At 46.7% G+C, this 18,176-nt stretch overlaps 2 protein-coding genes and 1 pseudogene across 3 annotated transcripts in view; 1 reads left to right on the top strand and 2 right to left on the bottom strand.

Annotated features, from left to right (window-relative positions):
• Positions 1 to 3,324: 3,324 nt before the first annotated feature.
• Positions 3,325 to 9,874, bottom strand: LOC109477522 (NADH-cytochrome b5 reductase-like). Its single transcript, XM_019778809.1, has 8 exons — positions 9,581 to 9,874; positions 7,449 to 8,664; positions 7,208 to 7,354; positions 6,770 to 6,932; positions 6,366 to 6,454; positions 5,974 to 6,078; positions 5,253 to 5,456; positions 3,325 to 5,023 (listed from the first exon to the last, which is right to left on the bottom strand). Exons 2-8 carry the CDS (start codon positions 7,854 to 7,856, stop codon positions 4,823 to 4,825), a joined length of 1,317 nt encoding a protein of 438 aa, XP_019634368.1. The 5' UTR covers positions 7,857 to 8,664; positions 9,581 to 9,874; the 3' UTR covers positions 3,325 to 4,822.
• A 207-nt stretch (positions 9,875 to 10,081) lies between these two features.
• On the top strand, positions 10,082 to 12,502 carry LOC109477526 (annotated as a pseudogene).
• Positions 12,503 to 12,704: 202 nt separating this feature from the next.
• The window catches only part of LOC109477525 (mesoderm induction early response protein 1-like), a 12,824-nt gene continuing 7,352 nt past the window's right edge, over positions 12,705 to 18,176 (bottom strand). The window contains exons 9-12 of one of the 2 annotated variants that reach the window (XM_019778813.1): positions 16,497 to 16,591; positions 16,066 to 16,193; positions 15,574 to 15,731; positions 12,705 to 15,270 (exon numbers count right to left, since the gene is read on the bottom strand). In XM_019778813.1, the coding sequence (XP_019634372.1) occupies positions 14,903 to 15,270; positions 15,574 to 15,731; positions 16,066 to 16,193; positions 16,497 to 16,591 (749 nt within the window). In that variant the 3' untranslated portion in view covers positions 12,705 to 14,902. The remainder of the gene's footprint in view (positions 15,271 to 15,573; positions 15,732 to 16,065; positions 16,194 to 16,496; positions 16,592 to 18,176) is intronic. The other variant, XM_019778814.1, reaches the window with a different exon arrangement.

The following is an 18,176-nucleotide window of genomic DNA, read 5'->3' as shown; positions in this document are numbered from 1 at the left end:
TTCAAAATCATATCCAGTTGCTTGAGCAACTGTTTTTTGGCGTAGATATAACAACATTTTATCTCCTAATTGTGGGGTAAAATTGCTGAGAACATAACAATTACTAGTAAATGCAACTTCTGACACAACATGTACACTTGCCACGTGCTGACACGAGCGATGATTGACAGCTCAGTCAGACGGTCAGCCGCCGTCATTTTTCAACATTTTCTCGATAAATTCTGAGGAAAAATATCTAAAATCACCACTATTAGATGTCACAACATTTTGTCTGGTGATTCTGAGGTAAACATGAGGGGAGAAATTAATTTACCTTGAAATTTTGACCAACGATATACATGTGGCTACTTCTAGCAGGTACACGGGACACGCGCCTGTTTTCCCGCCTTTTTTCTCAATATTTCCTCTATAAAACCTGCTAAAACCGACCTAAAAGTGATGCTACTAGATGTCACAACATCTTATCTAATGATTCTGAGATAAATATCGGGTAGAAAATCAAATTGTCTCGAAATCATGACGGACGATATTGCCAGCTGCGAGCGCCGTGCAAGGTAGTGCCAACACACGGGACCCCCGCCCATTTTTCCGGGGCTCCATTACGTACGGAAGACCGCTACTCAACATTTTAAGACATATCGTCGATAAAACCTGCTAAAACCGACGTGATGCTACTAGATGTCACAACATGTTATCTAATGATTCTGAGGTAAATATCGGGTGGAAAATCAAATTGTCTCGAAATTTTGACGGACGCAAGTGCGCCGCACAATGCTTTGCCAACACACGGGGCAACGCGCCCGTTTCGCCGGGACACCTCCTACGTGAGACCACTACTCAACATTTCTCAACATTTTCCCGATAAAATCTGCTAAAACTAAGCTGAAAGTGATACTACTAGATGTCACAACATTTTATCTGAAGATTCTGAGGTAAACATTCGGTGGAAAATTAATTCTTCTTCGAATTTTGACAGACAATATCTAACTCATTTTAGCGGTATGCAACTATATACTAGGAACCCGGGCTTTCGTTTCAAAGATTTCTGACAGGAAATGTGAAGAAATACAGAGAAAAGTTCCACCTTCACGATGCTTTGACCGCAATAAACAACGTCTTTGTAAAATAAGTACCATTTCATGAAAATCAAATTTCTGACAGAAAAATTTAGACATTCCTGTCACTGAGTAAGCAATTCTAAACCTGAAGTTGACGCCAAATTTCCTGTCAGAAATGTCTTAAAAATAAGCCAAAATATGCCAGGACACACAACAGATTGCTGTATGTACTCTATACCAGGTAATACATGGGTAAACCATGAAATTCTACGGCAGAAAATTATAGATTCTTACCTCAATTCTGCGGCACGGCTAGCGGCGGCTGTCACCTCCGGAATGTGAAGTTTTTCTGGCGGGAACTTTTCTGGGATTGGTGCGTCGGAATTTGGACTATTACATTTTGCTATTGAGGTGAAATCAAATAGGCAATATTTTTACGTTCTTATCATTTGGCGGTATTTTCAGAATATTTGACTTCAAATACATACAAAACGTATATATTATTACATACTTCGGAGATATTCTTTTCATATCTTTGTCGGTCAAGAATAGAAAAAGGAAAGGAGAAACAGTACACCCCCACCCGGCAGTCTGTTAATGTTTTAGCATTATGGCCTGTTCTATTTTTCGTTGGTGTGGGGTGAGAAGATGTTTTAAAACTATTTAGAACAGAGCATTTTATGGACACTTTAAAAACAATCGTCGTCTGTTCCGGCCCATTTGTTCCCGGACCTCTGATGACCACGTTACAGTTCATTTCGTGTCGGTAGAGTGAATCCATCCATCCATCCACCCTGTCCACCCCCAGTTAAGAATGGTCGGTCTCCCGCCACTCTAAGAAAGGGGGACGCTCCATTTCGAGGCAACAGGGGCGCAAACCCACTGTCGGGGACGGTTCAGTAACTATCTGGGGGATCTTTTAAAGCCCGGTTCTGCAAATTGCCGCCCTCTACTTGTATGGTCACAAGTAATCAGTAATAATTACCTTCGCCAAGAAGGTTATGTTTTCAGGGGCGTTCGTGTGTGTGTGTGTGTGTGTGTCTGTCTGTCTGTCTGTAAACACGATAACTTGAGAAGGCCTTGATGGATTGTCTTCATACTTGGTATGTGGGTAGGTCTTGATGAGACCTCAAAATGATTAGATTTTGGACCCCCTAGCGGCTTGTTATAGTTCTGCAGCTGAACTTCCGGTTTTGATATCTCATGATGTAGACATGCTATGGTGATAAAATTTAGATGGTAGGTAGCTCTTGTGCTGGGAAAGAAGTGACGTGAGTTTAGGCCCCCTAGCGGCTTGCTCTGGAACTGCAGGGATAAATTCTTGAAAATATTCAACAGGGGATAATTCAAGAACCGATTGACGGATCGTCGTGATTTTTGGTATGTAGGTAGCTTACATGATGCTTAATATAATAATGTGACAATTATGCAAATATGGATGTAATTTGCATAATTTATGGGGAAATTCTACAAATCAGCTGTATTACATTATAGGACGATTGAAGCTTGTGACATTGGTAATTGACAACGAGAGAAACACAGGAAGATGTTGATTATGTTAATAATGACTTAATTTGCATAATTAATGAGAAAATTTTATAATTATGTAATGATAACTGCCTGGAATTTCATACTTGTGGTATTTGAAAGTTAAATTGAGGTGAACATCATTAAACATAATTTATTCAAATCAGGACCTCATTTGCATAATTGTTTATTAGGAAACGCTAGAATGCATTCTTTGTTAATATAAGACTGTCTTCTGGTTGAGATTATGATAAAATGATATAATTCATGAAAATTAGGTTCCTATTTCTTAAATCAGGGGGGAATAATCTATTCTAAACTTTGTCATAAAGATTAACATCATTTGGCGAAGGTATGAGATCGGGGAACTCTAGTTTTTATTATAATTCCAATGACGTCAGCGGTCCCTGATGTAATTGTGTGCTGTAAATATTGGATGATGAATATTTTGCAAACTTTTCTGCTAAGTTTTGGTAACTATATTTTAATAAGTTATATGTAGTGAATGTTTTTGTTATAGCATTGACCATACAAAATAAATGAAGTCACTAGTCAAAGTCACTAGGCCGTTTTAGACTTCATAATTCGTAGGCAGCCTCCGCAAAAATCAACGTAATTCATAATTGGGCATTAGCCGCAAATCGTAAAGTCGTAATCAGCTCTCTGACTTTCATGTAATTCGTAATAGGCGGCAAAAATTTTGCATAATTCGTAATCACTGCCCCCCCTTGCAGGCCCTCCTTAAGTTCCCAGCTCAGTGCTACTGTAGTTACCAGCTCCATGCTACTGTAGTTCCCAGCTCAATGCTACTGTAGTTCCCAGCTCAATGCTACTGTAGTTCCCAGCTCAGTGCTACTGTAGTTCCCAGCTCAATGCTACTGTAGTTCCCAGCTCAATGCTACTGTAGTTCCCAGCTCAATGCTACTGTAGTTGAGCTCAGCTGAAACAGCTGACTCAGCGTTTTTACGGCGCGCGATGAAGTTACTATGCACGAGCTGATCTTCGCAGCTTCTGTGATTTTATACATCTCTGATACATTGATCTTATCCAATAAGCCGTGATCACTGTTTATTATATTCTGAAGGATTTTTATCAATTGAAATATGATTATACATGTCCATCTTAGCACATTCCTGTGTAATTGAGTGTAACATCACTTGTGAACATTGACATGCCATGTCATGTTGTAGTACTGTAGCATTGTTACATGGCAGGCAATCTAATAAAACTGGAACTGAAACTCTGACATCCAATTTCTTGTCTCTTTGTTCCGTATTATATTTCAGTATGAATGTTTGGGGTTTGGCAGGTATGAACCAGAAAGAGGAGTTTTCTCCCTGTGACTGTGGGAGAGGAGATGCCCATACACTAGTACTCCTAGTGTGAAATACATGTAGCTGCATCTCTGATGTTATTTTGGATATCGGCAGAGCAAAGGCCTTGACCTTTGACACTGGGCATGGCTTTTTTTGTGAACCTTTGAATTCTGAAGGTCAGGTGAAGGTCAGGTGACATTTAGGAGGAGGCTAGTTATTAGATTCTCACGCGATTTTATCTGAAAAGTTAGAAACAAAGTTACGGTCACATGACCTGCCTTGGAAGGGGTTACCCATCCTAAAGCGGCCATTTTTATTATGCAAGGTGTAAAAAGTGGTGTTCAGACTTAAAATAAAACAATTTTACACACGCCCCAGCCAGCTTGTGGTGGGATAAAATGGCTGAACTCCCAGCCAGTTTGCAGTAAAGTGCCCGACATTGTTGTCAGAACAATTTTCTATAAAGAAAGCATCAGCTTCCAACTAAAATGTAACTTGAGTTTGTTAGAAAACTGCTTTCATGTTGTCTGCATGAACCCAAGCCGTGATACTGATACAGTCTTTCATACGACCAGCACCTTAGAATGTACTGCAGCAAGGCCTCTGTGCCTTCCAGTAGAACTCACAACAAACACAACCAGTCTAAACGTTAGAAAACATGCAAAAACACCTGCTGCTTCAGTCATATCAAGTTGGAATCATTAAAACCGGAGCCTTTAAAACCTGAAGAAGTCTGTTTGCGAGAAGCCCAGGGCCTTTAGAACCTGAAGAAGTCTGTTTGCGAGAAGCCCAGAGCCTTTAGAACCTGAAGAAGTCTGTTTGCGAGAAGCCCAGGGCCTTTAGAACCTGAAGAAGTCTGTTTGAGAGAAGCCCAGGGCCTTTAGAACCTGAAGAAGTCTGTTTGCGAGAAGCCCAGGGCCTTTAGAACCTGAAGAAGTCTGTTTGCGAGAAGCCCAGGGCCTGTAAGTTTGCCTCCATGTCAGAGTTAAAGGATCGGGTTCCGCAGATCAGCACCAGCACAGAACTTCCAGGGGGAGGCAGCTCGGCAGACAGAACGGCCCGGTCCAGCCGGCCGTGGTGGATCTCATCTCCATATTTGGGCTGGAAGTTTTTTGGATTCTCCTGCACAAAATTAGAGCAATAATTTAATAAGCTTATGGAAAACTAAAGAGACAGTCACAGCAATAAAATCACAGCCATAATGTTTCTTACTTTTGAGATCTTAGTGTGGTTTCTCCCCACTTCAAACCTATCTAGTGGAATCTGAAAGGTATTCATTTTGACCGGAATACTGCTCATTTCCACTGATGAACTCATTTGCATATTCGTGACTGTACAAATGCACCCTCACCTGACTGAGCCAATAGGAGGCAGAGAAGTTCCAGAAAGCCGCCATCTCGTCCAGAGAGTTTTTCAGCAGAATGTCTCGGTAGCGTCTGCAGGCGTACAGTAGCCTCACCCGCGTCTCATCCAACTCGTTACCAAGGATACGACCTGCGACCTGCAGCATCGGCGTGACCCCCGTTCCCGCGGCAACCATCACCACCTGCCGGTACTGTGGGGAGGTGAAAGGTCAGCAGTCACAGCTTACATGGAAGTGAACGTTTCTCATGCCAACCTGACAAAGGTCAAATAAAAAAACTACAAGCTGCAGCCCTGTTCTTAGTACCAGGTTGGACCTGAGGTTTTCTCACCTGGTTTGGTCAGTAGGTGCAAGAAGAACCGAGGTTTTCTCACCTGGTTTGGTCGGCAGGTGCAGTTAGAACTGAGGTTTTCTCACCTGGTTTGGTCGGCAGGTGCAGTTAGAACTGAGGTTTTCTCACCTGGTTTGGTCGGCAGGTGCAGTTAGAACTGAGGTTTTCTCACCTGGTTTGGTCGGCAGGTGCAGTTAGAACTGAGGTTTTCTCACCTGGTTTGGTCGGTAGGTGCAGTTAGAACTGAGGTTTTCTCACCTGGTTTGGTCGGTAGGTGCAGTTATAACTGGGGTTTTCTCACCTGGTTTGGTCGGTAGGTGCAGGTAGAACTGAGGTTTTCTCACCTGGTTTGGTCGGTAGGTGCAGAGTTTTTCTCACCTGGTTTGGTCGGTAGGTGAAGGTTCCGAAGGGCCCTCTCCACTCCACCAGGTCTCCCACCTGCCAGGTGCGCACGTACCTGGACATCTCACCTGCCGCATACACCTGAGAGACAGGAGATAACAGAACATCAGAATAGAACTGAAAGTACAACAGTCATCTAAGTGCATTACCAAACATCAGACGTAATCAGCTTACTCATCATACAGGCAGTCACATTGATCACATGACGTCACATTGATCACATGACCTGCTCACATTGATCACATGACCAGCTCACATTGATCACATGACCATTGATCACATGACCATTGATCACATGACCATTGATCACATGACCAGCTCAGCTTGATCACATGACCAGCTCAGGCTTGATCACATGACCTGCTCACCTTGATCAGAACCTCGAAGTAACCTTTGGCCTCCAGGGGGCTGATGGGAGTGTACTGTCGGGTCACCGACCTGCCGGACACTCGACCCCCTGAGGAATCAACAGAAAGTCAGGTTAGAACCTGTTGGTTATGATGATGATGTGCTGTACCTTAAGATGATGTGCTGTATCTTAAGGTGAGGTGCTGTACCTTAAGGTGATATGCTGTACCTTAAGATGATGTGCTATACCTTAAGGTGATGTGCTGTACCTTAAGGTGATGTGCTGTACCTTAAGGTGAGGTGCTGTACCTTAAGGTGAGGTGCTGTACCTTAAGATGATGTGCTATACCTTAAGATGAGGTGCTATACCTTAAGATTACGTGCTGTACCTTAAGATGAGGTGCTGTACCTTAAGATGAGATGCTGTACCTTACGATGAGGTGCTGTCCTGTGGTTAATCCAAGATGGCCGTTCCCAGGGATTTGGAACCTGTACACATTTGTCTCAGAGGTCATGTCAAAGGTCAGCTGCTGGATGTTCTCCAACTTGAAGGTCGTGTAGTTGTCTGGACTCAGCGCCGGCCCGTCCTATAAACAATCAATCAATAATTAATAAACATTCAATTAAAAATCAATGATAATCAATGTCATGAAACAGGAGTGTCCAAAGGGCCACAATAGCAGAGTAAGACATATGTTCAGGCTTCTCATGTGTCAGAGGAATTAGGAGAAAGAGACCTTCCAAACTGTCATTTCAGCTGAATCTATGTCCAAATACTAATATCTAAAAGTTAAGTTTTACAGAATAAGTACCCTTTAGTGTCAGGGTAGCCAGAAAACAGATTTTGGAGCTTGTGACCCACCGTCCGACGATCGTTGCTTTCCTGTGAAGCTGATTTCCCTTCCCGGCGAGTTCTGCACTCCTCCTGCCACAGCCTCAGCTCCTGGTCATAGATGTCATAAACACACGGGTCACACCCCCCTCCGCAGCAGTCACTGGGCAGGGGGGGGTCCGGGGGGTCACACCCCCCTCCGCAGCAGTCACTGGGCAGGGGGGGGTCCGGGGGTCACACCCCCCTCCGCAGCAGTCACTGGGCAGGGGGGGTCCGGGGCTGCCGGCCAATCACAGCCGGCTTCTGCAGTCACATGACTCCGCTCTGTGGCTGCCGGCCAATCACAGCCAGCTTCTGCAGTCACATGACTCCGCTCCAGGGCTGCCGGCCAATCACAGCCAGCTTCTGCAGTCACATGACTCCGCTCCGGGGCTGCCTGCCAATCACAGCCAGCTTCTGCAGTCACATGACTCCGCTCCAGGGCTGCCGGCCAATCACAGCCAGCTTCTGCAGTCACATGACTCCGCTCTGTGGCTGCCGGCCAATCACAGCCGGCTTCTGCAGTCACATGACTCCGCTCTAGGGCTGCCAGCCAATCACAGCCGGCTTCTGCAGTCACATGACAGTTGCTAGGAGAAGCAGTTTGAGTGGCAGTTGGAGGCGGGTCTGAGTTCTCCATCTAACGACAGCCGTCCTCCCAAATGTTCTCCACCTCCAAATTCCCACAGTACAGAAATCCTCGCACAGCCTCAGGCTGGACTTGATGTTTGTACTGGTACAAATTTACATATAAAGTACTTTATATAAAACATCTTTCAATTTTGGACATTGGCTTTACAAACAGTGAACTGAAAGAACATTTAATTTCTTGTAAAATTCTAAAATTTTGCTCACTCCTGGAATGCCTCAAATGTTTTATAAAAGACCTTTTGAAAACTTTGAGTATGATATAAAACAAAATCCTTCAAACACCCCAAGTCCCCATAATGTTTCCTATACAGTCGGACATTGTAAGCCCATCGGCGATCTTCCAAAATTGCCCCATCCTATAAAAACCTGAAGAAGGTAACACTAGTAACAGGCTACAAACAGCCCTGTTAAAATAAATAAACTTGAAACTTGTTGAGTCAGCAGTTCTGAGAGTTTTGTACAGGCACAGTTTGAGCAGAGTTCTGGACAGGCCTGGTGTGCGGTTGGGATTTCTCGTGCGGCACTGTGTCAGCAGTCCTGAGAGTTTTGGACGGGCACGGTGTGAGAATTGTTCTGGACAGGCCTGGGCAGGGATTTCTCATGCGGCAGTATGTGAGCAGAGTTTTGTACAGGCACGGTTTGAGCAGAGTTCTGGACAGGCCTGGTGTGAGGTTGGGATTTCTCGTGCGGCATTCCCAGCATCAGGCAGGTCCACCACGAGAAGCCGTCCTCCACAGCACACTTGGTGCCTGTTTGGTTGGATGTCGCAGAATCACACTTTCTCTTCCTGGGGTTGTCTGAAACAGGAAAAGGACAGGAGTAACAACGACTATCATGCACAACTCCTTCTATCTACTAATAAATTGTTGTCAAATTGCAAAGATGAAGAAATGTTTTACAGGCAGTGTACAGTGAAATAATTTTATTCATTTCACTTTTCTGATCCTGTGAAATCTTTTGCGCCTTGAGACACCGTTTTTCGTCCAACACAACAGAGTGTTCTCACCAAGACCTTTCGACCAGAACGTTCTTCACAAATTATGTAACAGAAGACTGGAAGTGGAATGCTAGCCTGGGTGCCAAACCCATAGCACAGTACTCTCAGTGTGCCTTGGTCTGGTAGGGTCAGATAGACAAACAGGAAAGTCTTGGGTGTACACTACTTCTACTGTTAAACTAAGTTCTGCTGTTATTTTGAAAAATAAACTCCAAATACATTTAGAAAATTGACTGGTTAATGATTAACTGTTGAGCCCAAGATTGTCTCCTGCTGACCAATGGTGATACCATGTAACAGGCTACCTGTGGTGTGAGGGGTCATCAATCACAGCTTCTCCTCCCTATGCCCGACAACCTTTCCCAAGGGATCCTACCAGACCGGTGCTCACTGAGATATTTTGCCCAGTGTGCTACCGGTCTGGCACCCAGGCTATTGGAATGCAGGAAAACGAGTTATAACAAATATTCGATCTTCCTACCTGGGCGAAACTATCTACTACTCTACTCCTTTTCTACTCTAATCAAATATACGACAGAAACTCCGATCAAAGTTACTGAAAGTTTGAAACGCTGGTCCCGGCCACTGTGCGGTAGAGTAGAGTAGAGTAGAGTCGGGTAACCTATACTATAGCACCAGTGTGCCCAGTCGGATATAACTCATACCAGCCCCTCAGTCCCACCTACAAGTATCACCAGTCAGTCCCAGATACTCACTGGTCTGTTGGCACCTTCCGTTGCTGTCAGCCATCGCCAATCCGCTCCGAACTTAGCCGGAAAATCCTACGAACTTGCCTGCAAAACTTACAATGGCCGCCATTTTGTTGTAAATATTTATCTCGGAATATACCAAATACAAGCAGGGGGGCATAGGTTTTTCAACTTCTTCACATGGCAAAACTGTCGCTTTATATACCAGATTCAAATGCATGCAAATAACAGTAAAATATTACTTTATACCTATTTAAGTCAATATTGGTAGCTAACAGGCATCTACTTATAGGTTATCCCTAAGCTATAGTTTTGTAATATTCTGAGGTCAAAGGTCACCGTACATTTTTGGAGTGGAGAACACCCGGAAGGTGGAACCGCACAGTTTCCCTGGCTTCAAACATCTCTGAAGCGGCATCAGCTGGCCGCTACGTTATACTGCGGGGTTCCTTAGAGCTTCTACTGCTTCCGACATCGCCAAGACGACATCAGAACGTCGCTACTTACGTGTAGATCGGTTCTCAAGACCTCCTAGCCTCCAACACCGCCCAGATGGTCGGTACTTTATACTGCGTGATCCCCTGCTGCCTGTAGGTCCGATCTCTGCTGTCCCGGCGGGGATACAATCTGATTGACTTCGGTTCGATGCTGAGGCCACCATGTCCGGTCAGGATTATCTGAACGACTGGGGTTTGTACAGGTCAGACTCAGATGAGGGGGAGGATCTCGAGTGGGCCCGTTTGGACGGGGTTTACCCTGAAGACTGGAGCCCGGACGGCGAGAACTCGGATTCCGGGTCGAACGTGAGTCTGTACGAGCTGGAGGAGGCGGCTAACTACGGCTGGGCGGATTACGTGGAGGAGACGGGGCTGTCGCTGCGGCCGGAGGTGCGGGACCCGTCCCGGCTGCGGGACAGCGAGTTCCGGCAGGTGTGTCTGCGGCGCCTGGGGCGGGTCGGGCACCGGTACGGGGCGGGCGGGACGGTCCCGCGGCTGGTGTCCCGCCGGGAGCGCGGCCTGTGCGCGCACGGCGGCGGCTTCTCGGCAGGACACCGCGCCGCTGTCGGCTCCCGGTTCATCCCCAGCGTGCCCAGTGTGCAGACCAGGTACGGGTACAAGGCGTTCTGCGGGCAGTACAGCCGGGACGGCCAGGTGTACCTGACGGCGTGCCAGGACCAGCGCATCCGCGTGTACGACACGCGCCGCGGCGGATTCCGCCTCACCAGGACCATCCGCGCGCCCAACATCGAGTGGAGCATCCTGGACACGGCGCTGAGCTCGGACGGGCGGTACGTGGTGTACTCGGGCTGGGCGGACAGCATCTACGTGTGCGAGGTGGGGAAACAGGAGGGCGGCGTGACCCAGCTGCCCTTCTCTCACGACGGCTTCGCCTCATGCGTCTTCTCGCTCACCTTCTCGCACGACGACAGCGAGATCATGGGCGCGGCGAACGACGGCTGCCTGTACGTGTTTGACCGGTGCCGCGCGGAGCGCACGCTCTGCATCCACGCCCACAGTAACGACGCCAACGCTGTGACGTTCGCGGACGCGTCGTCGCAGATCCTGTTCTCTGGCGGGGACGACGGGCTGCTGAAGGTGTGGGACCGGCGCGCGCTCAGCGAGGAGAGCCCGCGGGAGGTCGGCGTGCTGCTGGGGCATCTGGACGGCGTCACGCACATCCACTCACGCGGGGACAACCGCTTCCTCATCTCCAACTCCAAGGACCAGACCATCAAGCTGTGGGACATCCGGAGCCTCTCGCCCGCCGCCAGTGTGAAGCCGTCCCTGAGCAGGCTGCGCGGTTTGCGGCGATGGGACTACCGCTGGCAGCGCGCGCCGTCCGACCGCCTGACCGCGCCGCGCCTGCCCGGAGACACGGCCGTGATGACGTACGCCGGCCACGTGGTGCTGCGGACCCTGATCAGGTGCTACTTCTCCCCGGACTTCACCACGGGCCAGCGGTACATCTACTCCGGCAGCGCCACGGGAGACATCGTGGTGTACGACGTGCTGACGGGACAGGTCGCCAAACGGCTCAAGGGACACAGGTCATGCGTGCGGGACGTGTCCTGGCACCCCTACGTGCCGCGCATGCTCAGCGTGTCCTGGGACTGCACGGTGTGTAGCTGGGACTGCAGGGACACGGAAACAAACAAATAAACAAACAAGCCTTAAACAAACATCACCATGGCAACATGCAGTAAACAAAAAGGGGACTGCACGGTCTGTAGCTGGGACTGTGGGGACACGGACTCCCTAACAAACAAATAAACAAACAAGCCTTAAAAAATAAACAAACATGGGGAAGTTCAGACGCCTTACTGGATCACACCAAACTACCTCTGATTGTTTTCGTGAGGCTGATCCTGTAGTTTCAGCTGGTGCCGTTGTGATTTGAATTGCTGTGTTGTACCTACAATTAAAGTTTGAGTTTAACTTTACTCCGGAGTGTGGTGAGTTTGTGGACTTGTCATACCTTGTCATACCTCAGAGATGAGCAAGTAAAGATGTGTTGGATTCCAGGCTACATTTGTGAAATATGAACACAAAGTGGTAACCAAACTTTCCACAAATAGTTAGTCACAGAAGGGCATATATTTATACAAGCTTCCTACAATCTGTAAAGTAACATCTGCGTGTCGGTTTGTACAAACGGTGTGTGAGATTTCCTGTAAAGATTTGCTGTTTAAGTTTGTTTCCTATTCAAATTAAAGTTTCTGTTGTGTTCACAGTTTCTGTGGTGGTAGTCTTGTTTACTGTGTGTGTGTTTATTGTGTGTGTGTGTTTACTGTGTGTGTTGTGTTGTGTAGTTGCTGCTATACCAACAACCCCCAGTCACGTACAACACCCCTGCTAGACGTGCAACCTGCAATCTCCAAGTAGATCCAAGTATCAAATTGGCCCAAGGGTGGCGTATGGACACTCTGGCCAATGGATACTGCCTGGCCAATTGGATACAACCTGCAATCTCCAAGCAGATCCTAGGGTGGCACAATACTGTATCCAATTGACCAGGCAGTATCCATTGGCGAGGGTCCATACGCCACCCTTGGGCCAATTTGATACTGTGTTTTGCCACCCTAGGATCTGCCTGGAGATTATGCGACCTGTAAGTAAGAGTCTGCTTCGCATTTTTCCAGCGGCGCCTCACGAAGGCAGGTTTATTTAACATCAGGTGAACCCTTTCATTGCTCCTGTAGTCTACACTTTCTGCCCAGTTTCTTTCCGGTTAAAACAGAAAAGTTGACTGCAGCTGTACAAAACATGGCGTCAGGCTAGTTTTCCTTAAGTCACTAGAATCAAACTTGTGCTGGTAAAATCTAGTTATTTAATGATGTATGAGGTACTATTTCATGAGGAAAATTTGCTTCACTTCACAGGAAACTATGATGTTAAAAAGCAGACCTATAATGGCTATCAGCGACACAAAAGTGAATATTTAGACAGTAAATTGAGAGACCCCAGAGTGGAGTAAAGCAAATGAATCACAGAATGGGCAGGTTTGAGTGTAAAACTCTTCCCAGCTTCAACACATGGAGACTGGCATTTCTTACACCAGCTTCCCCTACAGTCAAACCACTTCATGATTAATAAAACTTACAGCACCTCCAAATGAGTTGTGTGAACTACCGTATTGCTTGGAATATAAAAAACCAGTACAAGGTTTCTCCACAGATAGTGTGTCTCTCACCCCAGTTCACCTTTAACCTGTCACCTTTAACCTGCATTGTCTCACATAAGTGTTCTACCTTGCCATAAGGCTCAGCACCATCATCAGCTCGTGATGTTTGAGTAGGAAAACTGCGACTATTTTTCTACAGGAGCAAAGTTCACCTACGGTAAAATGTACATACAGCATTTTTGGTTTCTTCCTTCCGACCTTCCACATTCTCAGCTATGTACAGTTACTAAAATAAAGGTCTCCTCTTTTTGCATATTTTTCCATAATCTTCATCTGCTTCATTTTAAATATCAAATTCCTGTCACAGAAACACTTTAAGGTGAAAAAACAGCCTACCTTCCTACAGTGACACTACAATTTACATACATGTACCTTTACTAAAACAGTCCATGGTAGAAACAAAAGTATTATATGCAATCAACACTATGCTGGCTGGCATGCTAACACATGTTGTACAAAACACTGTATGAAGTACAAAAAAATTGCTGAAATGAACTTTTCTAGAAGAAATCTAAACCCCTAAATTATGCATCTTATCCCATTCACACATATTTTGTTTGTTTTTTTTCATGCCAATTTTGATTTGCCTCGGCCAGAATATAACTGGGCCATGGTTGGAGCCAGTGTCGGCGGGCCAACACATAATTATGCCACACACCTGTGCAGATGTGCTTGTTTTAAGATTACCAAATTTCTGAAGTACTTCCATAATCTGTGTACCCATTTCCATCATCTGTTTTTTTAAGTAGGAATATAAAAACTCAAAAGAAAATTCCCCGGCTGGCTTGAGCTGTTTCAGTCCCTCTGCAGGTACTTTCCTCAGTGCCTGGCGGCTGCAAGACTCCAGACGGAACCCTACATGTTTATTCCTGCGAGTCACTGGCCTGATAAGTTAGTTATAGAACAGCTTCAAGTTACTGCAAATCAACTCAAGTATACCAGCATTTATGTACAAGATTCCGGTTGGATCTGACCTAAGAGCACATTTTCTGCAAAGTTTTTGGATGAACTTTTCTGTTACCAGTTTTAATTTGGCTGGAGCAGTAAAATATGTAGCAAAATTTGTGGCAACATTCATGAATGCCCAAATTAACCAGCAGACGACCTTAGCTGACCCCAAGATGAGAAGAGCCTGTCCTATTTTCCAGTCGGGTGCTCAATCGTTTGTTCCTAGTGCTGTGTACCTAAACCCACATTCAGGTTCAGGTCCGGATTCAAGTCCAGAGGTTCAGTTCCGAGCTCTTAAGTCCGGACCTTAGCCCATGGCATGTTGGCAACCTTGCAATGTTGTTTGAGCAAAACTTTGGCCACACAACATGGAGGCCGACACTTTACGATGGCCGCAGGCAATGTTTTCTTCATTTTGCAGCACAGATTTTGCAATCTATGGAAGTTTTAGGTGGTTTAGAAAGAAAAGGGGTATGTAACATGCTTTTTTTCTGCAATTGGTTCTTGACTTTTAAGGTTTTTTTTCTTGAAACTAAACATTTTTACAAGTCCTGAACTGGTCCAGTGAAGCGGCACACAGCACTTTTTGTTCCTGTCCTGTCGGTGTAACACTTGTGAGAGGGAAGCCGAGTTATTCACATATGTACATCGGGCTGCCCTGCGAGGTATTGTGTTGCCCCCCCTCCCCCCCGGCTAACATTACTGGCTGCAGGACTCCACACTCTTCGCCGTGCTGGGTCGCAGGGCAGAGGTCATCAGCAGGCTGTCTGTGTGCAGCCCTGACGAGATGGTTGCCATGGCAGCCCCCGTGAAGGTCACCTCGTGACCTTGCTTGCCCCCCTCCCCCCCAGGGAATATGTGGTTAGCGCGAGAGCCGGCGTGTAACCCCCCGTTTGACTCAGAGTCTGACTTGAACTTTTTCAGCGGCTGTACGTCCAGAAGGTCGTTTCCCCCAAGGTCATTGTTCAGCAGGGAGCTGAGCGCCTGGATTCCCAGCCCATCAAGGTCAAATCCACTTGCGCTGGAGGTCGCCAGGTTGGGGTCGATGACAGGAATTGTGGGAGTGCCTGCAGGTACGAACAACAAATGGGCTGCTGTAAGACTGTTCTAGTGGCAGCAAATGAACACAGAAACCTACAGAGTTATATAAAAAGAAAATAAATAAATAGAAGATAAATAAATAAATAAATATGTTTAGTAGTGAGGGGATGTAACTCGAGCCTTACCTGTGCTAAAGTGAGGGGATGTAACCCGAGCCTTACCTGTGTATAAGTGAGGGGATGTAACCCGAGCCTTACCTGTGTATAAGTGAGGGGATGTAACCCGAGCCTTACCTGTGTTAAAATGAGAGGATGTAACCCGAGCCTTACCTGTGTTGAAGTCGGCCAGCGAGGGGATGTAACTTGATCCGGAGGTTGCCATGCTGCTGAGCAGATGTTTGTGCTTGAGGCTGGGGTTAAAGTTCGGACTCGAGGCTCGAGACGAGGCCTGGGACTCGCTTTCATCCAGCAGCCTGTCCATGTAGTCCCTGGGTAAAGGTAAAAGGTTAAAGGTAAAACAAATCCCATGGCCTTTTGAGGCTGTAGGGGCAGTGGGTTGTTAATCCACTGTGTCAATGGCAGTATTGGAAGGCAGAGCCCATCCCTGTCTTATCACCGCCTTTAACTTCACCATCCGAAGTCAGGTGCCCATTTTGGGTGGAGTGAGGAAATTCCCAAGGACACAACAACAAGCCAGCAATCGACCCCACGACCTTTCGGTATTGTGTCCACTACCCCTACAACCGGGGCGTTCGATACCACAATCTACAGGTCATGCAGTACAAAACGAACAATAAAACAGAGTTGCTCCTGCAAACTTACGTGACACCGGGATGGAAGTTGTATTTCTTCTTGCCGAGCCGCGCGTGGTTCGCAAACATGTCGTGCCTTTCTGTCTTCTTCCACAGGTAATAGAAATGCACCAGGTCTCCCACCGACTTCATCGGCAACTAACAAACAAACAAAATCTGTGACACACAGGCCGATACCAAAACTGTGGACACTCGCAGGAACAATCTTGGCAGGGTGTAAGGACCCTTTTGGTGTTTTAATAATTGGGTAAATGAATTAAATTAATGTGTGAGTGAGTGAGTGAGTGTGAGTGGGTGAGTGTGAGTGAGTGAGTGGGTGAGTGTGAGTGAGTGAGAGAGAGAGTGAGTGAGTGAGTGAGTGAGTGAGTGAGTGAGTGAGTGAGTGAGTGAGTGAGTGAGAGAGAGAGAGAGTGATTGAGTAGATGAATGACAGGTGCTCACCCTGGTTTTCTGGATCATGTGGAAGTCCTTTCCGTACATCCTCAGGCCGCTTTCAAAATTCCGACAGTCTTCTTCTGACCACAAACTCTCCTCAGCTGTGGGGAGAAACAGGGACAGTTATATACATGTGTTACTAGCATGCCACAGTTATGCAGGCAGGCTGGGTTTGGCTGGGGTTAGCTACAATCCACTCGCTTGGGGTTATCCATGCCAAGCAAATCACCATGTCACATGTACACCACTGAATAACTTAACAAACTACATTATATCATGCACTACTCACTGTTACACCCTACATTACCCATCTCACACTAACTGTTTCCATGCACAGTACAAAAGCGCCACCTACAGGCGGGGCTGACCGACTGCAGCCTTTTCCTTCTCAGGGCCTCCTTAAAGTCTCCTTCACACTGCATCAACAGGAACAACGCCTGGGGGGGGAAATAAACAATAACATAAAGAAACAAACAACGCCTGGGGGGGAATAAACAACAACACTGCATCAACAGGAACAACGCCTGGGGGGAATAAACAACAACACTGCATCAACAGGAACAATGCCTGGGGGGGAATAAACAAATAACGCCTGCCAACAAAATAAACAACAGAAATGACTGTGGAGGAACAAAATTAACAAACCACTACTCATGCCTGGCATCTAAACAAGCAGCACTAAATCGTTCCTGCTCATTTTCACAAAAAGTTTCCAACAAATTTCTGTCATTCCTCCAAATAGAACCAGGATCCATTTGGGTGGAATCAGCACAGGATGACCTATGACCTGACCTGTTCCATACATGAATGACCCATGACCTGACCTGTTCGTCATCGCATACATGAATGACCCATGACCTGACCTGTTCATTGTTAAATACATGAATGACCTATGACCTGACCTGTTCGTCGTCCCGTACATGTCCGCCCGCCGGAACCGCGCCCATTCCCGCTGAGCCCGGTACGATGGAGGCGTACTCCTCAAGGTAGCCTTCCACTGGAACCAAAGCATAAACATACATCAATATACTCACACACACACACACACACCAGCACACACTCACACACACAGAGGCATACTCCTCCAGGTAGCCTTTCACTGGGAGCAGAACATAACATATATATAAATATACAAACTCACACACACACCAGCACACACATAGAGGTGTACTCTTCAAGGTAGCCTTCCACTGGAACCAGAACATAATCATACATCAATATACAAACTCACACGCACATAGAGGCATTCTCCTCCAGGTAGCCTTCCACTGGGAGCAGAACATAGCATACGTATCAAATTAACTCACTCACACATACACACTCACACACACATCAGCACACACTCACACACACACACACACTCACACACATACACACACACACTCACACTTTCCACTGGGACCAAAGCATGTATGTATCACCGTTTAGTAACCCACCTTGCTTGTCGTCGAGCCTGGTCGGGTCCCAGAGAAGCCTGTCTTCGCTGTCGTAAGGAACCGGTTTTCCCTCGTCGTAAGCAGCCAGCCCGGCCGGGACCTTAGCCTGGTAGTCTGGACCCACCTGGATATCCTGTACAAAACACACAACAACTTCAATAACCCACCTACACCTACACACACACACACACACGTACACACAACAGGGACCTTAGCCTGGTAGTCTGGACCCACCTGGATATCCTGTAAC

Source organism: Branchiostoma belcheri, unplaced genomic scaffold, assembly GCF_001625305.1.
Source record: "Branchiostoma belcheri isolate BF01 breed outbred unplaced genomic scaffold, Haploidv18h27 scaffold40, whole genome shotgun sequence".
NCBI lineage: Eukaryota > Metazoa > Chordata > Leptocardii > Amphioxiformes > Branchiostomatidae > Branchiostoma > Branchiostoma belcheri.
Note: the sequence above shows the minus strand (reverse complement) of the source record. Positions and strands in the feature narration are given on the sequence as shown.